A 27873-nucleotide genomic window follows, 5' to 3' on the forward strand; every position below is an offset into this window, starting at 1 on the left:
TAAACACTTGAAGAAGAGGGAACAAAAAGGTGTGCCTTACCGCACAACATCCACCGGATATGTTCGTCCCTCCGCGTACATTACTTTCAAACATTTGGAAAATAAAAAACATTTAAAATAGAAAAGAGAAAAGAGAAATTACAATTCGAGAAAAGCTGATTATAGATCGGGCTTGAGCACTGAAAACTTCAAATTTTAAATAGTCTAGGCCCAAAGCATGACTAAAGACAAATATAGTTTAGGCTCGAGGCTTGCCCAATGATCATCTCTAATTTCAATGATATGGTGCAAGTAGATGAGAACAATTTGCCCGACCATTTTTCCTTGTTTTCATGGCTATTGCTTGTCCATGCCTCAGTGGATAGCAAATTATACAGAGGAGATAAGAGAGAGTGGACAAGCAAATCCCACATCCACTCATCTAGAGCGTAGCATTGTCCAAGTCCAAGAAGAAATGCATTTGTCAATTTCGAGAAGCGAACAGGGGAAAATTCAAGTCATAAACCTTTAATCTTCTTCCTGAATCAGACATCTGACTTGTTACTAGCTCCCTCTAATACAATTGCTGCCCATATATTCACACTTGTTAGGTGAGGCTTTACTAGCTCCCTCTAATACAATTGTTGAGATCATGCTACTACCTCTATCAAAACCAAACCATTCATAAAAATGAAATACAAAGTATTTTACCAATCAACAGCCCTTTCCTTGCCAAATCACCTTTTCTTCTCTCTTCTTTCTTCTTTTCAGCCGTTTCTGTCTTGCAAGAGACATCACATTGGTAAGAGTTGGGCATTCCAAAAAATCCCCAGAATTTTAACCAAGATGCATCCAAAGTCATGAAATATGCAATTTACAGCAGCAAGATTTCAGACTCATCTTAGCAAACTCTTGCTGCTCACTGGTAAACCACCACAAGTTTTTAAAGAGGGAGTGGGGGGGGGGGGGGGTGTTGTAGAGAATTAGTTGTAGATACTATATGATTTGTTCATACAACTGTTACTGTAGATAAAACTCGAGTCTACAACCTAGTCTTGTATACATACAGCCTGACGCCCTTAGATCAATATAAAGCTACCATTCATATTCTTCTTTAAGAGCATTTAAGTATCACATATAGTATTGTTCCCCTTTAATATCAGTACCAGCTTTGTCTTTCAGAAAGAAAACGATCCTCTCTTCCCTTGCCAAAGAAAAATTGAGACATAAGTATTTAAAATCAGTTAGGCCAGATATGTCACCTGCATGGCTATTTTGGATTCCTACAATGCTTCTTTCAGCTGCAAAATCATCAACTTTGTTTCTGATAGACATGCAATTCCGTATATCTCTTATGTTCCCTTCATGAGGTTGGAGAGAGTGGAAATCAAAAGCAAAGTTCTCTGTCGTGCACCCTTCCTTTCAAGCTCATAATTATGTTCTGAAGTCTAGAAGAGACCATGCAGGTTTTGATGGGGTATTCCTTGGAGCATCACCTTATGGTTGCTCGTAAGTGAAGATTTGAACAAGCTGTCAACAGTTGGTGAGTTCGTCCATTCTAGTTCATATCCATGCAGTGGAGTTGAAAGGAGACCATTCACACTCAGATAAGATGTATCAGGCAGCGCCAAGCAGTTGCTGCCAGAGGAAAAGTTTAATATCTTTCTGCTTTCATAGAGATTTGTTTGATCAAGAAAATTTGGAGCAGTATACAAGGTTAGGGGCAAATGATCCATCTCACTTTCAGAACCAAAAGACAGCTCTGGCTCTTCAATGTCCTCATTCCATCCCAGTAACCTAGTAGTACCCTGCTCTTTTTCCATCTCTAAATGCAATTCTCGAGTGTGGAGATCCCATAGCTTTGTTGAATTTCTTTTGGTGTAAGGCACCAGTGATTTCTCAGTGAAGGGGAGATGAGCAGAAAAATTTTTAGGGATTGGGTCAACAAATTTGGGCAACATGTTGTATTCAAATTCTGTGCTCCATTCAATAGCCGAGGTTGGTCTGTTCTCAGCATGCAGATCTGAGCTTCCTGCTTCATCTAATACCCAATTGGATTGCTTGTTCCACTGAAACCCTGCTTCAAGAACATGCCAAGTTGGAGAAACCTGAATCTTAGTGTAGTCCAGTGGAAAACTAAGGCAATCATCTGTTCTGTTACATTTATGAGCAAGCAAATCCATTCTTGACTGTTTAATGGAAGTCATTGAATAAAGGTCTCTTCCTGCTGACTCAAGCACTTCTTCAAAGGGATCATCAAACTTGGACGCAGCAAGTGACTGGCACCTGTCATTTGATACCTTCTGCACTGTCTCTCTGAATTTCTCATGCTGACATGGCATCAAATTTTTAGGTTAGGTAACAGTATCTTGAGTAACATGAACTGTTAATTATGCAATCAGGCTTAATGATTGTTAAAATTTTGAAGCAGACAAAAGAAACCATTCTATAATGAAATTGAAGCTTGACAGAGCATACGCTGCTTGATTTTCTCCCCGAACCCAGCCTATGCAGGAATTTAAAAATTGAATCTGATCTGAGAATTTATTTTGTTAGATGATAATTTCACATATAAGACTGAAAAAGTAGATGGGGTTCTGATAACACTAACCTATTTAGTTGTAATTCATCAATTTCCAGAGAAAATGCCTCCAATGCTAACCGAAGTAGTTTACTTCTCTTTTTGGTAAAAATTCCACCGTGCTTGTCTTTTCTTCCTAAGATTTTGAAAAATGTTATTACTCAATTAGCATTTTCATCACACTTCTAAGGCAAAACAGTCGTAAAAAGATTTATTCACATGTTATCATGTTTCTATTCAAAACTTAATTGCAATGATGTCCACAGATTACTTTCATAAGAGTCTGTAGTTAATGTATCATGTAAAAAGAACAATGGCTTGCTTTGACCTAAAAAATTTTAACAACTTCAACAATATGGCACTATTTATGCCTACATTTACTAGCCAACATGAAGTATTTATAAGAAGTTCATAGTCTCAGCACATATATTGGTAGTCCCCTTCTTAAGAAAAAGGAAAAGAAAAGACAAAAGAAGCAGAATCGATTGTCTTCTTCATTTTCGTGCACATTTGCATGTAAGCAGCAAAGGCAAGTCTTCTTTGCTTTGGCCCCACTTATACAACATAGACTGTGGTTGAGATCACACAGTACAGTTCAGCTGCAACTTTACGTGCATAAGAGGATTCCTGGTTAGCAATTGGCATGCACAAAAACCAAAACACAAGCCTATGACATTGGCTTCTTCATTTCAAAGTTGAATTTGCCATCATGTTTATTTTTATTACATGAACTTAAAAAGGTTTCCGATCAAGTCCGATTTCAAACAAATGCTGGATAACATTTTAGGACATGAATGTAAAAAATCCAAATACAATTGGCTTGGTTTTACTATCATCTGCTGCACTAGTATGCATTCTTTGCATAACTAGTGGAAATATTAAGGCCCTATTTGGACAATTAGCTTTCCATCAGCATGATTTCTGATGACAGGTGGACCAAGGTTCGCGGACTCGGTACCAGAACCCGTACCGGTATGGTACCATATACCATAGCGGACCGTACCGACAATAAAAAATTCAAAAAAAATCCCACCCAACGGCCAAAAAAAAAAGAAAAAGAAAACCTAGTCGAACTAGTACCGTACCAGACTAAACCACCCAATATCAAGTGGTTCAGGCCGATACCATACCGAACCAATCGGTTCGGTCCGATTCAGGCTATTTTTCAAAAAACTGGCCTGAATCGAACTTGTTCCCCACCGATACGGTACAGTATAGGGTGTACCGGCCGGTTCGGACTGATACAGAGTGGACAGTATCTGTTAACAGATATGAAGGAAAAGAAAAGCTGAAAATTGAGAAAGCCCACCCATCACACCCAATCCCAATTTTTTTTGGTAAATAGAATCCAGTGAAAACAATGAACTTACTGATCCCCAAAAAAAGAAAAAAATCCTGATGGGTACTTGATGAGCTCACATATCCATTAAACTTCTCCAGTCCAACTGGTCTCTAAACAGATAATTCCCACCTGTTTGGATATTAAAAAGTGACATGGAATTTTCAACATATAAAACAGGCCCTAAGACAAAGGACTATCCAGCATATAGTCCATGTGATCTGTCACCCCCTCCAAAATACATCATATGGCTTTCTCCATGACATGGAACCTATTTAGTTTTAGTTTGATCTTTGAATAAGGTTGTTATGATACATGAGCAAGATATAGTTAAATTATATGACATAGTATGACTATTGCAATGTGTAACATCTATCAACCAGCCAAACTTCACCAAGCTCCGAACCATGAAACAAATAAACGTTAACTTGCTGGCACAAAAACAAAGACAGATTTAAGAATTGCTTAGTCCATTATATTTGTCAAAGATAAAGATCTAACTTTCATACGTAAACATGATCATGACCAAATCCATTCATGGGAAACACCATTCACTATCACATATATTAAAGAAATCAAATCCATTCATTCTTTTGCTCACCACAGTTCCACGAAACCTCTGCAGGTGCGAATATGGTGCATTGAGAAATAGGCATGACACCATGAATGGAGAATGAGGATTTGTTCACATCATATTTGCGTGTGACTAAGCTATTCAATCCTGCAAAGAGAAGGAGATACAGTTGGCTAGATAAATCTACAAGATGAAAAGGAAAGCTTGGTTAGATCTATAAATGCACCAGAGAAACCACAAGAATAGCTGAATCTAATGCTCACCACAATTTTCGGTAACTTTAGCAGGTGTAAAATAGGACCGTTCAGCAATAGGGGTGACATTTTGAATAGGCAAAATGGACTTGCTCATATCAGATTTGCATGTGCCTGAGTTATAGAAATCTGCAAAAGGGCAAAAGGCACACAATAAAATATATAGCATTCCATGTGCAATTAAGGTGAAAGAATGGGTAAATGTTTTCATTAAATGCAGAATGTCACTACGAGGAAAAACAAAAAGAACATAAAATTTCATTTTGAAATGCCAGAAGCCAAAGTAATCCATATATCAACCTACTTGCTGCCCCATCCCTTTCTTTGGATGTCTTCAAATTGATTTCTTGCACAGGAACTTGATAAGAACAGCATTTATGACCAGCTTCTTCACATAGTTTTTTAAAATACTTGTACTCGGAAGTCTTTGCACCACCTGCTGCCAACATTTTTGTTAAGTTAAATAGAAAATTCAAGCTATGAATAGATAAGTAATTCCATTACCCAGAATTATATAGAAAAGAACAACTAAAGTTCTATTTTAGCATACTATGAAATATCAAATATAGCATAGTACTTATTCTCAAGGGCAGCCCTTGACACAACACTAGGGTTGCTCCATCATGAACTGGATGTCATGGCTTTGAAATACAGATATAGCCTCCCCGCAAGTGGGGGTAAGGCTGCGTGCCCTTTGGCACCATGCAGAGAGGCTGCATGCCCTTTTGGCTGGTGTCAAAACACATGATGGCAAGCGGCCAGCATGGTGTCTGAAGTGGCATGTTGACAACTGCCATGGTGTGCCAAAGAAAACAAAGAAGTCCAAACAATGCTGTGTCGATGTGGGCCAGCATCAGTAACCTTTTGATAAGCTCTATACGCTGCATAGAGATTTGCCCCGGTGCAATCCTATAAGCCTAAGCTGAAAGCTCATTTTTTACATCCTCTCTTAGATTAAACAGCATAGTCTGCCTTTGTTGACCCACAAACCATTTCTAGTTCTTCAAACACAAAAGACCATGTCAAGTCCAAGTGGATTACAGATAAACAACGATACGTGGTGACCAATGCATGGGAAGAAATTAAGAACTTTCTATTTAAGAAGCTTTATTATTTTATTTATGGTCACTCATATGCAATCATATATCTTTAGATTCCAATAAACATTTGGGTTATAGTTGACAGTGGTGATTCAAGGGATTTAATAAAAATGACATCAACTAAGTTATGTTTCCCAAGTAATTGTCATATATAATGACCTTTTTCCTTTTTTTTTGTTGGAGGAGGGGGGGCGTGCGTGCAGAGACTAGGACAAGAGAAAGCCTGACCCAAAATATAATGACCTCCTAGTTCTTTTGATGTTTTATTACACAATAAACAACCAATAATATTAGAAAGTGGATACGTTTCTTCATGTGATGGTAAAATTGAAAAATGAAACAAACTATCAGGTTTAAGTTGACCATATTTCCATTATACTCGGTACGATATAAGCAAAGGAGTCTGCTTTTAGTATGGAGACATACAACTTGGAGACTGAATTGTTTCCGTCTTGACTGAAGGTGCGCTCTTTTCACATCTTAGTTCCTGAACAAGAGGAGAGTCTGCAAACTTCACCTTTTTCCTTCTGCTCATGCCTTTTAGCAAATAGTCAGTTTCAATTAGACAAAACACGGGTTGAGAAATAATAATATATGCAATATAACATTAATCAGAACCATGATCTTGACCTGCTATCTCATAATATTCTAGTTTATCAATAAATATGCAAGTAAAAGTTTATTCAACAGTTAATGGTCTAGCAATTTTAACCACAGAGCTTATCACTGATACTATCTATCATTTTTCAGCATGTTCATATAATTGAATAGAGCATTGTGGAACAGGGCAGAAGGAATGAATTTCTCATTTGACAGCTTCCTGAATGTAATTTAATGCACTATCTGATATAAAGAGCTGGATTCTTACATGTCAATTGCATATGTAATCTTGTCTCACTCTTTAAACAACATATTAGGTCTTGTTTACAGCATATTCTCTTGTTCAATGTGTGATAAAGATGGAAAAAAATAGCAGGGAGGTTGATTTCTTGATCCTTTTAAGTTTTGTCCATTTGGACAAAAGGCATATCAATCTTCAGATTAGTTAGCTGGCCTGTTTAACAGAAGAAAGAAGTGTATCATAAGCATATATAAGAGAGTACAGAAAATAAAAAGTAGAAATTTAAAATCACATTATATGCATAGTATTGCATACTGTATAGGTTGATCAAATCTTCTCATGGAGCAAAACAAGGAAAGATTGACATGATATTTGAAATGTTGTTGACTAATAAAGATCTTATACATAGTGACTGCAATAACATCAGAGGTAGCTGTACATAGGAATAAATGACAAACATGGATTTGTAAACCTCATCACATGTAGTTGAACAAGGTTTGATGGCTATGGTTGCACTTGCAGAGACTAAAGTAGGAATAATATAGAAATCCGATAAAGAAAAAAATAGCAATGATGAAACAAAACAGAGTATTATATCAAGAATTAAACAATGAAGGCTTTCTGACCACATGCATATCCATAGTTATAAAAATAAGTTACTTGCAAAAGATACTAATTATAAAAAAAACCCATAAATTAGAAAAATATATGAAATGCTGAATAAATAACTGAATGAATAAATGTTATGTGTATTAAGAATCGTCGACTTAGAACTGGACACCATGCCAGCCGGCCAACGGTACATCCCCATACCAGATCCGAACTGACATGGAAACGGAGGATGAACCGGAGAGGAAAAGAGAGAGAAAGAGAGAGGGGGGGAGGGAGAGGGAGAGAAAAAATGGGAGGCCGGCGGAGATGCCTACAGTAGCCATTGGAGGGCCATGGAGGCTGCTGAGACCTCTTGAGCTCCACAGTCCTCCGCAAGAGAAACTGAGAAGAGAGATAGAGAGAGAGGAGAAGGGAGTGAAAAGGAGGGAAAGGCGGCAGGGAGGCTATCAGATAGCCGCTGTGGAGGGGTTTTGGGCTGTGGTGGGTTTTGGGCCGTTCGGTGGCTACGGCGGCCATCCGGCAGCCTCTACGTCTTTCCCTCCCTCCTCTCCCCTCCCTCCTCCTCTCCATCTCTCTCTCTTCTCAGTTTCTCTTATGGACCATGGAGATCCGGAGATTCGACGGGCCACCGGCCTTCCCCTCTCCTTCTCTCTCCTCCTCTCTCTTCCTCTCTTTCCTTCTCCCTCACTCCGTTTTCACCGGTGTTTTAAATCGGACATCCGAACTGCATCAATTAGCTACCGGTACAATCAGCATGTCCCAAACCATTCGGTTCGGGTCGGTTCGATGAACCCATTGTGTATGTTTATGAATGCAAGTATATGTGCATGTATGCATGCATCTTAGAGCAAAGTCTAGTACCTTGCCACCCTCTTCACTTGCTCCTCATTTTCCTCCAGCTTCAACCCAGCACCCCACATCTTTTTTCCCTCTCTTCACCAATCTTTTTCAGTGGCCTCTCTCCTTTTGCACTGATTTAACTAAGGAACTTAAGTAGCTTTTGCATGTGGTGATCACATGGTGTGAGGGTAACAGGATAGCCCACCTCAAAAGATGAACAAGAGAAAGAAACTAAAAATTGGCCAGTACATAAGCCCCATAGTTTCAGAATATACTTTTTAATAAGACTTAAGTGTTGAACTTTAACTTTTATATGTCAAGAGATCATCACCCTCAATAAAGAATCAAATTAATGGATTCACCAGTTGCTTAAACTTGATAAAACTAGACAAAGTGCAAATAAGACTATCAAAAAAAAAAAAACATCATGAAATAGATTACATAAGCCTAAATCTAACCTAAAAGGGCAATTTGAAAACCTAATTCCGGCTGACATCCAACAATGAGTGATGCGGGACAACCCTAAAGAAGAGAGAAAAAAAATCAATCCTAATGATCAAGCTTCCTTCTGTTCATCAACAACAAATCACGTCCAGCCAGGAGCTCATTATTCCTAGGACAGACAGTATAATTGCCTATACTCTGCTCAGGAGGCGTGATTGATTGATATGAGATTAAAGCGAAATCAATCTAAATGATACAGACAAATGCCATTCTAGAAATCAGTAAACAACTAGCAATAAAAAAGTCATAAACAGATAGCAGAAATTAAACATGCTCACGAGTAAATGCAAAAAAAGAGATATAATTGGAATGAGAAAGTAAAACATTAAACCCGTGAGAAAAATTCAAGAAGATGATAAGAATCCGGATCGTGGTAGTTAAGAAACTATCCTAATTAGGGCTCTTAATCTTTTAACCAAACAGATCCGTCGATAAAGAATTAGATCTTTACCAACATCGGATCAAAAATAAAAAAAAATAAAAATCAAAGATCAACTGAGAAGGAACGAAGGTCCTTGACAGCATATGATATGTAAAATAAAAGATCATTCTTTTCTCTCAGCACAATAGATGAAAATTCTGGAGGAGACAGATCTCTCTGGTGGGATAGGCTTGCGTGGGTAGATGGTGGAGTCGAATCAGGATCGTAAGAACACTGGATTTTAAGTAGATGAAGGTTAAAGAGATAGGATAAAAAGTGAGCCTCACACCCTCTCCTTGTGAGGCGATTTCTTTTGGGTCTCACACCCTCTCCCTGTCGGAGCGATTGACACAAGTATTTGTGGAGTTTGTAAAATTATTCATTGTCCTCTTCATGAAAGATACAAAGATTTATATAAGACTCTAGGGGTCCTATTTATTTAGGAATCTCTTATCTTTTACAAAGAAGAAATCAGCCCTCCACAAGAAAGTAAAGCATTATGTCTGATTTTCAAATAAAATAATCTATCATGGAAAAGAAATCAGCTTTCAACAAAATAAGTAGCCAAAAACTCTTAAAAAATCCTCGGGAAGAAATGAAACTCCATGTGGGTGCTTGATGATTGGCACAACTTGGTATGAGAATCTTTGGGCACGGCACACGCTGGCATGCATATTTCTTTCCTGGGCATGTGGAGAGTGGTGGCTCCAAAGGTGACGTGAACAAACCCAAATATGGCCCTATGGACCCAAAGCTAAATGCATTAAAAACTTATTGACTGAAAATAAATAACTGAAGTAAAATCAATCTAATGGGGCTTCTTCGATCCAAATCAAATCTACATCATGTCGCTGACTTCTGATGGCTCTGGTGTCCGCATCAATTCTCCCGAGGTGGGGAGAACTCGACTCTGTCGAGTGTGGGTCGATTCCGTTCTGGTGACGCTCAAGTAGATCAGGATCAATGCGCTGTAGCTCTTCTCGAGTGATCCAGGTATCTTCAGACTCCAGTCGACTTCGCCATCTAACCAAATACCGCTGATAGCCTCGACTCCGGGTAGAGAGAATCTGCTCATCCAAAATTCTCTCGATCTGATCGTGTTTTGCTGATATTTTGACTGGTGGACACTCAGAGACAGGTTCGCTCTCAAAGGTTGGTTCAGGCTCAAATGGCTCACTAAGTATCTGAGTTGGTTCTTTATAGTGACAAGATCTGTAATGTTAAAAGTAGAGCTAATCCCAAAATCAGAAGATAAGTCCACAACATACGCATTTGATCCAATTTTCTTTAATCTTAAACGGACCTGCTCCTCGGGCATGTAACTTCTTCATGGTTCCGGATGGAAACTGTTCAGGCCTCAATCGAACCATCACAGTCTTCCTCCGCAAACTCTTGGACACATCGATGAGAATCTGCATTCTGTTTATAAACTTTATTGCTAATGCTAAGTTTTTTACTGATCTCTTTATGCAAACTCTTGACATGCTGTGCAAGTGACTCTGCAGATTCGGAAATCCTAGCATACATGGGCAGTGGGATGAGGTCTATTGATTTTCTAGGTTGATATCCATGAACTACTTCAAAAGGACTCATGCCAATGAACCTACTAACAGAGCTATTATATGCAAATTCTGCTCGGAGCAGCAAAAGATCTCAGTTACTCATATGTTCCCCAATCAAGCAACACAATAGATTTTCAAGACTCCTATTGACCACTTCGGTCTGACCATCTGTTTGTGGATGATAGGCAGAAGAAAATTTTAGTTTTGTACCTAGAAGGTGCCATAAGGTTTTCCAAAAGTAGCTTATAAATCTAACATCCCTATCAGAAATAATGATTTTAGGCAATCCATGTAGTCTAACAATCTCATCAAAGTATATCCTTGCAACTTTCGACGCATCAGACGTTTGGCAACAAGGCAAGAAATGGATCATTTTTGAAAATCTATCTACAACCACTAGAACAGAATCATGCTTCCTAGCTGTCCTAGGTAATCCCAAAACAAAATCCATACTAACATCTTGCCAAGGATAGTCTGGTATAGGTAAGGGTGTATATAGACTGGTGTTTTGTTTTCTCTGCTTGGCCATGGCATATGTTCTACATTGGGCAACAATTCGGACGATATCTCTTTTCAAGCTTGGCCAAAAGAACTGAGCTTCTACCAACTCTATGATTTTATTTCTACCAAAATGTCCAGCTAATCCTCTAGCATGTAGTTTCCAAACTAAAAAATCTCTTAAAGATGTACGGGGGATACACAGCCTAGTTCCTCTAAATAGGTAACCATCCTGAAGGGTGTATTCACTACATTCTCTAGATGGCCCTTTACGTAAAGTGGTATATCACCAAAATCTGGATACTCCTCATAATCTTCTTTAACCTTATCAAAACCAACAACTTCTATACTAACGATGGACAGCAAAGTATGACAACGATTCAAGACATCAGCAGCACGATTTTCTACACCTGCACGGTATTTCAAAACAAAAGTATAGACTTGCAAAAACTCGACCCACCTATCGTGTCTATGATTCAATTTCTTTTGAGAATTCAGAAATCGGAGGGCCTCATGGTCAGAGTACAAAACAAATTCTTGCAGTAGTAGGTAATGTCTCCAATATCTTAAAGCTTGGATTACCGCATAAAACTTCTTATCGTAGGTAAAATACTTAAGTTTAGAATCGTTAAGTTTCTCACTAAAGTATGCTACCGGATAATCTTTTTGACTAAGGACACCACCAATCGCAACTCCTGACACGTCGCACGCTACTTCAAAAATCTTTAAAAAATCAGATAGACGTAAGACTGGGGCATGGGTCATCTTGTCCTTAATGTCTAGAAAAGCTCTATCGGCTGCCCTAGTCCATTCAAATTTTTTCTTTCTAATGCAGTCAGTGATGGGAGCAACTATGGTGCTAAACCCTTTTATGAACCTACGATAAAAGGTTGCTAATCCATGAAAACTCCGCACGTCATGCACACTCTTGGATACCGGCCACTCAACTATTGCTCTAATCTTTTCAGGATCGACAGACACACCATCGGGAGTAACAACAAAACCTAAAAAGATGATACGGTCTGTCATGAAAGCGTACTTCTTAGGATTAGCATATAAATTTTCTGTTCTAAGAACTCGGCACACTCTTCGAAGATGATCTAGATGGTCTTCCCTAATTCGACTATAGATCAAAATGTCATCAAAGTATACGACTACAAATACTCCTATAAATAGTCGTAGTACTTGGATCATCAACCTCATGAAATTACTAGGGACATTAGATAACCCAAATAGCATCACCATCCACTCATATAAACCATCTTTTGTCTTAAAAGCAGTTTTTCACTCATCTCTCGGTCTAATCCTTACTTGATGGTAATCACTCTTAAGATCAATCTTAGAAAAGATAGTGGCTCCAGCCATCATATCTAGCATGTCATCTATCTAATCTAGGGATGGAGAAGCGGTAGTTAATGGTGATATTGTTAATGGCATGGCTATCTATGCACATCCTCCATGTACCATCCTTCTTTGGAGTCAGTAGTGCAGGACCGCGCAAGGACTCAAACTCTCCCTTACAAATTCTTTTTTTATTAGCTCTCCAACTTGTCTTTGTAGCTCAGCATGCTCATTAGGGTTCAACCTATAGTGGGGTAAGTTAGATAGGATAGATCCAGAAACTAAATCAATGGCATATTGAATGTTTCTCATAGACGGTAAGTAATCTGAAAGATCCTTAGGAAAGACATCATGAAACTCATTAAGAAGGCTAGCTACTTCCTTAGGATAATCCACCTTAAAATCCTCACTGTTGGTGCAGAATTCCGTCGAAGCCGGAGAAGTTGGAGCTAGGATGACTGCGGCCGCCGCCGGGACCTGCAAGGAAGTCTAAATCGGAGTTGGGGGTGCTCCGGCAAGACCCTCCGACGCTTAAGTCAGTACTCTGCTTCAACAAAAATGGAGTGCTCGAGCGAAAATTTTAGCAGAATTTCGAGATAGAGTTTTTGAGCTTAGAGAAGAACGTATCTGAGGGTCTCTTTTTATAGACAAAAAGCGTAACTGATTGACAGCGACGTCTGTAACCGCCTAGTAATGGGCCGTTCAAAGCCGTGCGGAGTTTGTTACGGAGAGTAGTGGCGTCAGGAGCCGTTCAGGGCCACGCGGAGTTTGTTACGGAAAGTGGAGTGGTGTCCGTTGTCGCGACTTGCCAGGGAGTGGAGTAAAGTAGTGGCCCTTGTCGTGGCTTGCCAGAGAGTTCGGATCTGTTGGCTGGAGCTCGGCTGGAATGTCTGATGGAGCGGAATGGCTCTCTATTTCGTCGATCTAGGAGAAGCTCGGATGTTTCCGAGGTTGCTGACGAGTCCACTGTTGTCGGATGCCCTGGGCACTGATGCTACAGGCGGGAGCCATCTGCTGTAGAGGCTCGGATGAAGACTTTCTGTTGGCGAAGTCCGGTAGGAGTTCGATTGCTAGAGAAGTCCATCTGAGATTTGCCTGATGGGGAAGCTCGTCTGAAGATTATCCGTCGGAGAAGTCCGATTTCATGAAGAATCTGGCGGAGGATCGGTCGGCGATGGACTTCAGATGGCGTTGGGGAGGCTCGTCCGCTGGAGGAGTCTGGGGGATCCGGAGGCGATCGGCCGTTGTAGAAATCCAGCTGCTGGAGCCCGTCTGTTATAGAAGCTCGTCCGGAATCCATCCGCTATGAAAGTTCGGATGGAGTCCGGTTCTTGCTGAAGGCTGAAAGGAGGCCGCTTATTGCAGAAGCTCGGATGAGGATCAGTTGTCGTGGAAGCTTGGAGTAATGTCCTGGCTGGTGGAGCCTGTCCCGTTGTAGAAGCTCATCCGGAATCCATCCGCTATGGAGAAGCTCGGCTGAAGTCTACCTGTAATAGAAGTTCGGAAGAAATTCGTTTACAGTAGAGGCTCGAATGGAATTCGCTTACAGTAGATATCCAGAGTAGACCGCCTGCAGTGGGAGTTCGGCTCTCGCAGGAGCTCGGTTGGAATCCGGAAGGCGGTCGACCACCGTAGAAACTTGGATGGAGCCTGGTTACTGTAGAAATCTCGTTATCGGAGAAGCTCGGATATTGACGAAGTCCGGAAGAAGTTCGGAGTAGGGTCGTCCGCGGCCGGAAGAAGTATGGAAGGAATTCGGAGAATAGTTGATTACTGTAAAAGGTCGGCTGATAGTGAGGCCCAGAGAGCTTTTGGAGCGGCCCAGTAGATGAATGCAGAAAGCTCATTATCGGAGAAGTCCGGACGGTCGAGGGGGTTCAGAGAGACGCCACACAAGGTCGGAAGCCGTAAAAGTTCTGGAAGGATCGGTCTTCTACAAACTTCGGCTGGGGGTATTTTATACCCAACACCAGTCTCCCTACTTCCGAGTTCGGATTCCGAATGAAGTACAAAAAAATTCTCACAGCCGAAGTTGCCCCCCCTCGATTTTCGCACTCAGTGGTTGCCAGATATTTTGGCGTTCGGCACGCTGGTACTGGAGCCTTTTCGAAAAAGATTTTTTCTTTTTGGAATTCCCGCTAGAGCGTAGCTCTAGGTACGACGCAATAATGACTTTGTCAGCTGCCAGCCGTTTTCAGCAGCCTGTCATGGTGAGTGGGACACGCGGCGAGTGCAGGTCGGCCAGAGGAGATCCGCAATCACTATTGCACCGGACCCCGAGGTTTATTTAAACACGTCCTCCTCCTTCAGGGGTTTCACTTTGCCTGAGAGAATCTCTCGGTTCCCTTCCTCTTCCCCGAGAGCTCCAGCTTCCTCTAGCATCCTTCTCGGCCTTAGGCGTCCTTCGGGTCGACTTCCATTGTCCTTGCCGTCTTCCTGCACTCCTTGGGCCAACCTAGGTTAGTTCCGAAACTTCTTGTCGTTTTTCTGTTCTTCTTCTTCGTATTCCGTTCGTTTAGCTTCCTCGAGGGCTTGTTTGCTATTTTTTCTGATTTTTTCAAGATTTTTGTGGCATCCATTTGATCCAAAATATCTTCCGATATCTCCTCTTCTAGTGGTTCTAGGAGTTCGTCAGCCCCAGTTCCCCAAAGTCCTTGTACCGTAGACGAACCCGTAGCTAGGACCGAACCTCGTCTGGCCTTTGCACCGGACACCATCCCTAGCTCCTTGACTCCGGATGAACTCTCGCTGATAAGGATTCAGTATGGAGTTCTTCCGGAGTACGAGCTGGAGCTTCCCGAGCCAACTGACCGGGCTAGCGCCCCTCCTCTCGGCCGCTTCTGTCTGTACCAGGAAGCCTTCCGTGCCGGACTTTGGCTTCCACTGCCGCCTTTTGTCATCGCTCTCTTTCGTTTTCTGAACATTTCTCTAGTTTCCGTCGTGCCGAACTCCTTTAGGTTTCGAATAAGATTTCTTTCTCTTTGTAGCTTAGTTGAAGTTCGGCCGACTCTTTCCTTGTTTAGAAATTTCTACACATTCAAGCGTCATCCCTCGGCAAAAGATTGGTGGTACTTCTCCCTCCAGTTCGGTAGAAAGGGATTGCTGAAAGGCGCCCCCTCTTCTATCCACAACTGGAAGGAGAGGTTCTTCTATGTCCGATGCCCGACCTTGGTGCTAGGATTACCCCCTTGGGGCTCTCTGAGGGATTCTGTCCGCCGGACTTCTAGCCTGGAAAGGGACGACCTCGAAGCCTACAAAAAACTCGAGGCCTATCAAGCCCCCCTCCTCTCCGAACTTCTGAAGGAACAACTCTTGTTCAATATTTATCTGAGTCCTCTTAATCCTGTCGGTACCATCATTATTTTTTATTTTTATTTTTATTATTATTTTTTTTTTGCTGCTTTCTCTTTTTCTTATTCTGTCTCTGAGCCGTGTGGGTCTTCTTTTATTGCAGACATGGACGCAGGCGTGGCTCGAAGGTTAGCTCAGGGTCTCAAGACCCACAAGAGAAAAGGTGCCTCAACTTCGGGGTCGACGAAGAGAGCCAGGACGGGAGAGACAAGCTCGGCCGCGCCTGCACAAGTGGCCGTGGCCGTCGACGTCCCTTCCGATGTCGAACCCAAAGTCCCCCGAGCCCCCTCAAGAAGCCCCCCCGGCCGAGGATCCCGTTCCAGAGGCTCGTCCCGAGGGGGCACCCGAGGCCGAAGAGAGAAGGAGAAAGAAGACCCTGGCTCGCAAGAGCCGCAGCTGCAAGGCGGCCGTCGAGGGGGCCGGCGGCTCCGAGGAAGACCTGGGGGAAAATCCCTTCAACAACAGGGATTTAATAAAGAGGCTGGTCGAAGGGTGCATTCTGCTCGAGATAGTCCAGAGGATCGTCCTTGCGGATCCAGAGCTGCGGGTCTGGAACTCTCTGGGATCTTTCCTCGAAGTAGGTTAATTCACTTTTTTCTCCTTTTTGCTTCTTTACATAATATACTCCTTAGCCTTTATATTGACTCCCCGGCCTCTCTTGCAGATTGGACACCAGCTTGTCGCCAACGTCGAGGCGGTGAAGATCACTAAGGGGGAGACAGCTCGGACGGAGGAAGGTCGCCTGGCTGAGGCTGCCCACCTCGAGGAGAAGATCGCCGAGGTCCTAAGTCTCCAGGAGGCGCTGGAAAAGGAGGGACAAACCTCGTCCGATCTGAGGACCGCCTTGGAGGAGGAGAGAAAGAAGGCTGAGGCCGAGGTCTCCGAACTGAAGGTGCAGGTTTCCGAACTGAAGGCGCATGTTTCCGAGCTGAAAGCGCGGATCCCGTCCCTGGTCTCGAAGGCAGGGGCCCGAGCAGTGGAGGAGTTCAAAGCCTCCTCCGAGATGGAGGATCTACAGGTCCAGTTCGGCCAGACGCCTTCATCAAGGGTTTCGAACTCTGCCAAGAGAAGGTGGCTGGAAGGTTTCCCGAACTGGACCTCGGCTTCCTGAACGAGACGTCCGATGATGAAGCCAGACCATTCGAAGCCGCTGCCGGTCCTCCTCCAGCCGGGACCTTGTCGACTGCTGCGGCCGCCGCTGTCGATCTTCCGGGGACGCCGAGCCCCTCCACTTCTGCCCCAGAGGTCCGGAACCTCTAGCTTTGTATTTTTCCTTTGTGGTGACTTTTCTTCGTTCTCTTGAACTTGAAAATTATTTAATCAATGAAATAGGATTCTTCTTTACAGAGGGCCTCCTTTTTTTTTTCTTCTGTATTCTTTTCCTTCTTTTTTGTCTTCTTGCATTAATTTGAGTCATGGCGCTCTTGTCTTCCAACGACAGTGCCCTGCCGAAGCTCTTCCCCTACCGGAGGGGATTCCTCTGAAGTCGATGATTCGAGACCTCCGAAGGGAAGTTCGTCAATTGACGAGAAAATCCAAGAAGCTAGAAGATGAACTTCACTGGCTAAAGGAGAGCCATTCAGAGGCCACTGCAGAGGCTACTCGCTTTCGGGACCTCCACAAGAAAGGTTTCATGGAATACACCCGGAGGAAGGCCGACTTCATGACGGAGCTTGAGGAACTCCGGAAACGTGCCAGCGACCGATCTTGGACTCAGGCTTCCAAGATCAGCTCCCTTGAAGTCGAGCTGGCAGCCGCACGGGAGAAAATCGACCAACTGGAAGGAAGCTCATCCTGGCTCACAATCCAGGCCGACAGCGATCGAGACTGGTCGAAGAAGTTCTTCGACCTTCAAAAGCAGCTGCAGGACACCGAGGCGAACTACAACGCCTACTGAGTCGGCTGGAGCGGACAAGTAGAGGACTACCGAAGGAGGCTCCAGACGGCAACCGACGAAGTTGCCCGCCTTCAGAGGCAGTTGTCTGAGAGACTCCAGTCTGCCTCCGCACAAGGCTCTGACGAGCTTCGCTCCTTGAGGGAGACCATGACAGAACTGTCTGTGGCCCTTGGGCGGAAGGAGGCCGAATTGCAGCAGCTGAAGATTTAGTTGGTCCACGAGCAGCAGGCGGTCAAAGATGCCGAGGCGGAGTCTGAGATCCTGAGGAAGAGGCTTCGAGAGTCGAAGGGCGAGAGCCGATGGTTCCACTAGATGTATCGGGATATGCTGCTGAGAAAGATGGAACTAGAGGAAGAAGTCGAAAACTTAAAGCAATCCCTAATAGGGACCGAAACCGAGAGCTCGAAGTCAGAAGAAGCTGGGCTTCCTTAGAGCTCCCCCTTTTTTTTTTCTTTTTATGTTTTATCTTTCCATGTATTCTTTTTCTTTTCTTGTCGTTTCTCTTTTTTGGTCTTCAAGGCTTTGTAATGTACACTTCACTAATGAAATGAAAAGAAAATTTTCCATTACCTTGTCCACTCTTGTATTAAGTGGTTGTTTACCGAACTTCTTTTGTCTTCCGTCTTGTTTGGCGTCGGTGTTGTTTATAATTCCTCGTCTATTCTTGCTTTGAGTCATTGTTTACCGAATTTTTTTTATCTGTTGTCTTGTTCGATGCCGACGTTGTTTGAAGGTTTCCGATCGTCGCCATGTTGATTTGCCTTTTTTGTTCATGACCGTAGGTCTTTTCGAGGCCATTTGAGTTCGACGCTTCCTCCCGGTGCTCAAGCTTGGGGATTCGAACTTCTCGTTACTTTTGAGGAAGTCGATTTCTCCTCGACCTGTGTCGAGTTCCCTCTTAGCGACTGAGGGTTTTTGATAGGAGTATCCTTCCTCATTGAGACGAGGTCTCTTGTGTCTTTGATTTAGTTTGTTTTTCATTTGTCGCTGGTGTAGTTCGTCGCTTTTCCTTTTCATCTCCCCCCCTTTTTTTTTGTGTTCGAGTGAGGGTTTTTCCTCTACTCTTAACAGGGTCGTGAGAGCGTAGAGGAGCCATTGAGAAGGCTTTTCTCCCCATCCGGTCTTATCGACTGGATCTTTGTTTGTGTCAGGACGAGGTTCTCCTCTTGTTTCCGACAGTCAATTTCAGCTCATGTTAGGACGAAGTTCTCCTTCTGTTCCTAACAGGACTGTGGGGATACATAAGGGCCGCTGCAAGGGCCTCTCCTCCCATCCGATCTTTAAGTAACCGGGCCTTCAACTTTGCTCATGTTAGGACGAGGTTCTCCTCCTGTTCCTAACAAGGCTGTGGGGGCATACATGGGCCGTTGCGAGGGCCTCTCCCCCCATCCGGTCTTTAAGTAACTGGGCCTTCAACTTTGCTTATGTTAGGACGAGGTTCTCCTCCTGTTCCTAACAAGGCTGTGGGGGCACATAAGGGCCGTTGCGAGGGCCTCTCCCCCATCCGATCTTTAAGTAACCAGACCTTCGACTTTGCTCATATTAGGACGAGGTTCTCCTCCTATTCCTATACGCTTAATTTCGATTGAATGAGGGAGTTACTTCCTGTCGTTATAAGCCCGTGCTAAAAGAAAAATATGCAAATACGAAACTTTTATTTAAGACAAAGTTATTGGTAATACATCCATAGATTTTTCGAATCCTAAAGCCGCGGAAGGTCTGCTCCCCGTCGGGGTCCTCCTGAGATGGAGTTGATAATCCCAATCGAAGGCCGATCTTCAAGCTGCTCCTCCCTCCTTAGCGGCTCCGGCTGCGGCAGGGCCCTAGGCCGATCTTCCCTACCTTCAGGTCGGCGTCGAATGAATCTGTCGAGCCGACCTCGTCTGACGAGCTCCTCGATCTCATCTCGGAGCTGAATACACTCCTCCGTGTCGTGACCGTGGTCACGATGATAGAGGTAGAACTTGTTAGGATTGCGCTTCCCGGAGTGTGTGCGCATCCTTTCCGGCCTTGGTAACTGCTCCCTAACCTCCATCAGCACTTGAGTTTTCGATGTGTTGAGAGGGGCGTAGCTGTGGAATCTTCTCGGGGGGGAGCTCCACCGAACTCTGTGGTTCGGGCTTCTCTGCTTACGAGCTCGAAGAGGAGTCCGGACATGCCTGTGTCCGGGAGGAGTTCGAGAATGCGGCCGAGCTTTACTCAGCTCTTTTTCAACTGCGGGCTTGCTGGAGTCTCCCGCCTACCGCTCCTTCGCGACCTCTTCGTCCTTCATCTTAAAGGCTTCTTCTGCTCGGGCATATCCTTCGGCCCGAGCCAGCAAATCAACAAGGTCCCTGGGATATTTTTTTTTCCAGAAAAAATAGAAGATCGTTCTTTTGGAGACCGCCCTTCAGGGCAGCCATCGCGACCGATTGGTCCAAGTTTCGGACCTCCAACGCGGCGACGTTAAAACGATTGACGTAAGCTGGGATAGATTCTCCCTCCTTCTGCTTGATGTTGATAAGGGACTCCGAACCTCTCCGGGGACATCGACTGCTAACAAAATCAGCCACAAAGTGGTGGCTTATCTGATCAAAAGAGAAGATAGTATCCGGCTTCAGCGCCGAGTACCAGTTCCTTGCTGCTCCCTTCAGAGTGGATGGGAAAGCTCGGCACAGGATGGCGTCTGGCGCACCATGGAGCAGCATCATTGTCCAGAAGGCCTCCAGGTGGTAACCGGATCCGAGGTCCTGTCGTAGCTTTCGAATTGGGGGAGCTTGAAGTTTGACGGGATCGGTTCCTGCATGATCATTTAAAAGAAAGGAGGGTCAGTACAGATGCCCTCACCATAAACAGGAGGAGCGTGGCGGAGCTCTTCGATCCGCCGGTTCATCTCCTAAAGCCTTTGATCCAGGAGGTCCTCTCGGCTGCGCATCTCGAGGGTCTTCTAGCAGAATGGAGGTAGGGATCCTCCGGGAGTGGAATCGTGATCAGACTGAGGGCTCTTCACCCTCGGATTCCCCTTTCCGGGGAAGACAGGGCGACTGGTCCAAGTGGCCCACCCTACTGCCAGATTTTGGAACTCCGGCGACGCTCTTTCCAACCGCACTGACGCCTGCGACTGTTGCTGCTGCTGCTGCATGGCCTGCACTGCTTCGGTGAGGCCTCTGACCTGCTGAACCAGTAGGTCGAACTGTTCCATGCCGACCGCCGTTGTCGGAGGAGGAGGGGCCTGGAAAACTGGAGGCGAGGCCGGAGCCTGAGATCTGGCCGCGAAGACCGTGGATCGCCTGGTGGATGCCTTTCGGGGAGGCATCAGGTGGAGATCTAGTAGGAGAAGAAGAAGAGAATGTCGGAGAAGATGACCGGAGGCAATCCCGTTGAGCACTCCTTTAAGAACAAGGGTACTGCGAAGACACAGACCCCTTCCTCTAGCGTCAATTCTGTTGGTGCAGAATTCCGTCAAAGCCGGAGAAGCTGGAGCTGGGATGACCGCGGCCACCGTCGGGACCTACAAGGAAAGTCTAAATCGAAGTTGGGGGTGCTCCGGCAAGACCCTCCGATGCTCAAGTCAGTACTCTGCTTCAACAAAAATGGAGTACTCGAGCGAAAATTTTAGCAGAGTTTCGAGATAGAATTTTTGAGCTTAGAGAAGAACGTATCTGAGGATCCCTTTTTATAGATGGAGAGCGTAACTGATTGACAGCGACGTCTGTAACCATCTAGTGGTGGGCCGTTCAGAGCCGCGCGGAGTTTGCTACGGAGAGTAGTGGCGTCAGGGGCCGTTCAGGACCACATGGAGTTTGTTACGAAGAGTGGAGTGGTGTCCGTTGTCGCGACTTGCCAGAGAGTGAAGTAAGGTAGTGGCCCTTGTCGTGGCTTGCTAGAGAGTTCGGATCTGTTGACTGGAGCTCGATTAGGATGTCTGATGGAATGGAATGGCTCTCTATTTCGTCGATCTAGGAGAAGCTCGGATGTTTCCGAGGTTGCTGACGAGTCCACTGTTGTCGGATGCCCTGGGCGCTGATGCTACAGGCAGGAGCCATCTGCTGTAGAAGCTCGGATGAAGATTTTCTGTTGACGAAGTCTGGTAGGAGTCCGATTGCTAGAGAAGTCCGTCTGGAATTTGTCTGATGGGGAAGCTCGTCTGAAGATTATCCATCGGAGAAGTCCGATTTCATGAAGAATCTGACGGAGGATCGACCGGCGGTGGACTTCGGATGGCATTGGGGAGGCTCGTCCGCTGGAGGAGTCTGGGGGATCCGGAGACGATCGACCATTGTAGAAATCCAGCTGCTGGAGCCTGTCTGTTATAGAAGCTCGTCCGGAATCCATCCGCTATGGAAGTTCGGACGGAGTCTGGTTCTTGCTGAAGGCTGAAAGGAGGCCGCTTATTGCAGAAGCTCGGATGAGGATCAGTTGTCGTGGAAGCTCGGAATAGTGTCCTGGCTGGTGGAGCCTGTCCCATTGTAGAAGCTCGTCCGGAATCCATCCGCTATGGAGAAGCTCGGCTGAAGTCTACCTGTAATAGAAGTTCGGAAGAAATTCGTTTACAGTAGAGGCTCGAATGGAATTCGCTTACAGTAGATATCCAGAGTAGACCGCCTGCAGTGGGAGTTCGGCTCTCGCAGGAGCTCGGTTAGAATCCGGAAGGCGGTCGACCACCGTAGAAACTTGGATGGAGCTTGGTTACTGTAGAAATCTCGTTGTCAGAGAAGCTCGGATATTGACGAAGTCCGGAAGAAGTTCGGAGTAGGGTCGTCTGCGGCCGGAAGAAGTCCGGAAGGGATTCGGAGAATAGTTGATTACTATAGAAGGTCGACTGATAGTGAGGCCCAAAGAGCCTTTGGAGCAGCCCGGTAGATGAATGCAAAAGCTCATTGTCGGAGAAGTCCGAACGGTCGAGGGGGTTCAGAGAGACGCCACACAAGGTCGGAAGCCGGAAAAGTCCTGGAAGGGTCGATCTTCTACAAACTTCGGCTGGAGGTATTTTATACCCAACACTCATGAACTTCTCTTGCAGCAAGCATCCAAATTGGTGATCCTTCACTCATGATCATCTCTAATTCTTTAGCACCTATCAGATGGAGGCTTTTTTCTTGATGTTTTCTTTTAGTCCATCGTCTATCTTTCTATTAGTAGCCTTAAGTGGGGAAGGATTAATCATGATCTTCTTACCCTGATAAGTAAAGCTACAGGAGTTGGTTCAGCCATAAAACGTAACATCATTGTCGAATAGCCAGGACCGACCTAATATGATACTTCCGATTTCCATGGGTAAGACATCGCACCACACATGATCCTGGTAGGAATGAAGCTGGATGGGCACACAGCATCTAAATTTGATGAGAATAGAGGAGGAATCTATCCAAGACACACGGTATGGGCTAGGATGATTTACAGGAGTTAATCCTAATCGCTTAACTGTATCGATGGAGATTACGTTGATACAACTACCGCTATCAATGATCATCTTACAAATTTTATCGTCAAATTTTATGAAGGTATAAAAAATAGAGGTCCTATGCCAGTCTTCACTTTCCTTAGTTTGTGCTAGAACATACCTAACGATTCCAAGTCTAAGGTCTAACTCGAGTGCAACATAACCTAAGATGTCCTCAGTACTCTCAAACTGCTCGACTAAATCTGGATCAGCTTCATAAACTTCTTCCTCAATATTTTCTAAAATTTTTTCTTCTAATTCTTCTACGAATAATGATCGGTTGGGGCATTGTGCAGCAAAGTGACCGTAACTATGGCACTTGAAGCAATGAGATCGAAAACTACTTTCTTTTGATAACTCTCCTATAGTTTCTTTTTCTTTATCTTCTTTTCTCCCAATAGGATTTGTAGGTGGAGATCTGTTACTAGGAGCTTGATTAATATTGGGTCTCGATCCAGAAAGGATTACTCGGCTAGGTTCAGGACGACGGAGAGTCGAATATCTACAAAATCTCTCAAAGTCTAAGGCAAATTGATAAACTTGTTCTAACGTGGTTACCTCTCGCAGAAAGAACTCACGCTGGATATTCTCTCGTAATCCAGTTCTAAATCTAGACAAGATAACAACCCTATCTTCGGCTACTCCACATCTCATGAGGTACTCATCAAATCTCGTGATATACTCGATGACTGATTTATTCCCTTGAGTAAGCCTCTGCTATTGATCTAAAAATTTTTATTGGTAGGAGGTAGAAAGGTACTTCTCTCTGAGTCTCTTTCATCTCATTCCAGATTTCTATCAGGTCTTGTCTCCTCTGATTAAGAAGACGCTCAACACTTTCCCAATAAAGTCGGGCTTGCCTAACCAATTTCATCTTAACAAACCTAACTCTCCTTGCTTCAGTCATTTCATACCACCCAAAGTAGTGGTCCATATCTGATTCCCAATTTAGGTACTCTCTTAAATCTAGACAACCATCAAAATTTGGGACTTCGACCTTCATATTCCTAAGAATATGCTCATCTTGGTCGAATTGGTTATGGTGCGAGCGTGCTCCTATAGGTCGATCAAGTTTTAGATTCCTACCTCTCTGTCCTATAGGCAGTCGGGGAGACTCAGGTTCAGATTATTTCTGCCTAGCTTCTTCTAATACCACTATTCTCTCATCCATGGCTTTCATAAAATTTTTCATGTCATTAAACTTTTCAGTCAGAGCATCAATGATGGCTGCTATATTAGGATCCAGATTGGTGTTGGGTGGGGAAGTAGGATGTTGGTACCAGGTACCTGATCTAGTAGTCATGCAACTTTAGGATGCAGAAACAAGGTGCAATAAAAATTAAAATGCTTAAAAATAAAGTATGAAATTTAAAGTGTGAAAATTTAACTTGCGGAAATTTAAATTACTGAATTTAAACTAAAGTCCTAATCAACTTGCTCTGATACCAAATGATGCAGGACAACCCTAAAGAAAAGAAAAAAAAAATCAATCCTAACGATCAAGCTTCCTTCTGTTCATCAACAACAAATCACATCCAGTCAGAGGCTCATTATTCTCAGGACAGACAGTATAGTTGCCTATACTCTGCTCAAGAGGCGTGATTGATTGATACGAGATTAAAGTGAGATCAATCTAAATGATGCAGACAAATGCCATTCTAGAGATCAATAAACAACTAGCAATAAAAAAATCATAAACAGATAGCAGAAATTAAACATGCTCACGAGTAAATATAAAAAAAGAGATATGAATGGAATGAAAAAGAGTAAAACATTAAACCCATGAGAAAAATCCAAGAAGATGATAAGAATCCGGATCGTGGTAGTTAAGAAACTATCCTGATTAGGGCTCTTAATCTTTTAACCAAACAGATCCGTCGATAAAGAACTAGGTCTTTACCAACATCGGATCGAAAATAAAAAAAATAAAAAGTAAAGATCAACTGAGAAGGAACGAAGGTCTTTGACAGCATATGATCTGTAGAATAAAAGATCACTCTTTTCTCTCAACATGATAGATGAAAATTCTGGAGGAGATAGACATCTCTTAGTGGGATAGGCTTGCGTGGGTAGATGATGGAGTCGAATCAGGGTCGTAGGAATACTGGAACTTAAGTAGATGAAGGTTAAAGAGATATGATAGAAAGTGGACCTCACACCCTCTCCTTGTGGGGCGATTTCTTTTGGATCTCACACCCTCTCCCTCTCGGAGTGATGGACACAAGTATTTGTGAAGTTTATAAAATCATTCATTGCCCTCTTCATGAAAGATACAAAGATTTATATAGGGCTCTAGGGGTCCTATTTCTTTAGGAATCTCTTATCTTTTACAAGAAAAAAATCAGTCCTCCACAAAAAAATAAAGCATTTTGTCTGATTTCTAAATAAAATAATCTACCATGGGAAATAAATCAACCTTCAACAAAATAAATAGCCAAGAACTCTTAAAGAATCCTCGAGAAGAAATGAAACTCCATGTGGACGCTTGATGCTTGGCACAACTTGGCATGAGAATCCTTGGGCACGGCACACACTGGCATGCATATTTCTTCCCTGGACATGTGGAAAGTGGTGGCTCCAAAGGTGACGTGGACAAACCCAAATATGGCCCTATGGACCCAAAGCTAAATACATTAAAAACTTATTGACTGAAAATAAATAACAGAAATAGAATCAATCTAATGGGGCTTCTTCGATCCAAATCGAATCTACATCATGTCGCTGACTTCTGATGGCTTTGATGTCCGCACCAATGAGGCATCAACTGATCCATTTCATAAAAGCTTCACACTCAAAACATCATAGAATCAACGGAGCTTCTTGAATTCTTTACTTATCTTTCAGCATGGATACATTATTAAACATGTTCACTTAGGTTAAATATTGGTATCAGAGGACCAAAGAGTTCAGGAAGGTTTTTATTCATCCACTTTTAAAGAACTCCCTTAAGATAGCAAGGATGTGTACAATGATTGTGAAAACTAAAGATGAACAATAAAAAAGGGCCAAGAGCCAAAAGTAGTGTCAGAATTGAGGAATAACATGATCTCAAAGGTAGATTTAGGAGGAACATGATGAACTAATAATTGGTATACATGATAACAAGAATCTCTCTTCAACAACCAGCTTAACCATGTCAAATCAAGGTGAGCAAGGGAAACCCTATGAAACAACTAGCCTCATACAAGATCAAACTCAGCAAATTGGATCCTCTGAGTACTAAAGTAACGGCCCTTGAATAACGTCAAAGACAGAAAAAAGGTGCATAGGACTCTTGAATTGGCTGCATTCCTTGCTAAGAAAAAATAACACTGGCAACTAATACTATTCACTTGACTTGATACATAACAACCAGAACCAGAACCAAGTAACAACTTCTATCGGATGAGCAGTGATGATCTAGGAGCAAATTATCTGATCAATTTAATGACACTCTAGGTCCAATAATGAGGCAAAGAAGAGAATTCATATGATGGCATAGAAAATGAGGTGAATTTGCTAATTATTAGCCAACATAATAGCTCCAAATGCTCATTGCATGAGATTGGCTGTTGCAGCAACAAATCATCAATCTGGTAACACAAGTTATTTACATTCCAGCATATGCTAAAAATCTCCTGATCTATATTATGCCATCAGCAAACCGTATATCACTTATGAAAACTCAAATAAATCCTAATAACTATCAAAAATGTTAATTTGGACTAAAGTTTGCTATAGGATGCTGAAAAGCTGAATAAAGAAGCATTTCAAACATTATCAACCAGTGTATTTGGAGGACCTGACTTAGTAGCTAAACTAAGTGGATAACAACAAACAGTTGCATTAAGGATGAGTCAGTCTCAACTTGGGCTTTGGTCTTCAATCCACAATCACTAGAATTTGGTGATAATCCCAGTAACACTGTAAAGAGGTATCGGAACAGCAAAATTCAGGGGTCAACGTCCTCAATAAATGAGTTGACTTTCCATCGACAGTCTTATTAGCAACGGTTTTATGGATCTTCCGTCAGAAATTCCACCTGTTTAACCCAGGTATCAATGCTCTCTTTCCCAACCCTCTGCACAAAATTCAAACCCCATTCTCTATCTCAACCACCTCCCATCTTTGTTCCAGATTACAAACCAACAAGTATTTGATCATACATTAACAAAAACCATCCAATAAATTTCCATCCGCTTTAATTGAATCAGAGTCTTCAGCTCTCCCTACCTTACGGAGACCAAAGCAAGAAACTAATCAAGAATCGATCCCAATTCAAAAAAAGAAAAGAATTTTATTCCACGATTACATAAAATCGATATCAAAATCAGTCAGTAAATCAAATTGTCCAAAAAGCAAGGCAAGAATTCGAAAGATTGAGATCCTTACCGTAGTCGTAGTAAACCCTAGAATTTGGGGAGGTTTGGAGCCCGGAGCGGCTCCCGAGCGTTTGAGAGACGGTTTACAAAACCGAGGCTCCATCGTCCCTCGGCGGACTCGAATGACGCTTTTGCGCGCCAAAAAAAAAGCGAGCTTTGGGGCTCCGGATTTGAGTCGGTTAGAGCTGGAGATAGTTTTTCCCGAATTATCAAAAATCACAAATCCAGATAATCAAATTAACTAAGAATTGGACAATTGTTATATAACTTACTTTCTGTTTTATTCACAACTAACTGAGAAAATCAAGGATTATGAAATAATGATATTATGTTATCCAAAAGGATCACTAGATACATTATGATTTAGCTCACTACGTCAAAAAGCTCGGATAGGGT

The 27873-nt window shown here is 43.2% G+C and overlaps 1 protein-coding gene across 1 annotated transcript; it reads right to left on the minus strand.

The window, feature by feature from the left end:
• LOC105053652 (uncharacterized) lies at positions 1 to 27677 on the minus strand. The gene is given in 9 exon segments (XM_073246189.1): positions 1 to 2309; positions 2458 to 2515; positions 2591 to 2696; positions 4501 to 4620; positions 4737 to 4856; positions 5032 to 5166; positions 6254 to 6364; positions 27488 to 27523; positions 27526 to 27677. Coding segments are annotated over 9 exon segments (1623 nt in total). The 5' UTR covers positions 27581 to 27677; the 3' UTR covers positions 1 to 1427.
• Between the last annotated feature and the right edge of the window lie 196 nt (positions 27678 to 27873).

The sequence above is a fragment of the Elaeis guineensis genome, chromosome 11 (assembly GCF_000442705.2).
Source record: "Elaeis guineensis isolate ETL-2024a chromosome 11, EG11, whole genome shotgun sequence".
Classification (NCBI taxonomy): Eukaryota; Viridiplantae; Streptophyta; class Magnoliopsida; order Arecales; family Arecaceae; genus Elaeis; species Elaeis guineensis.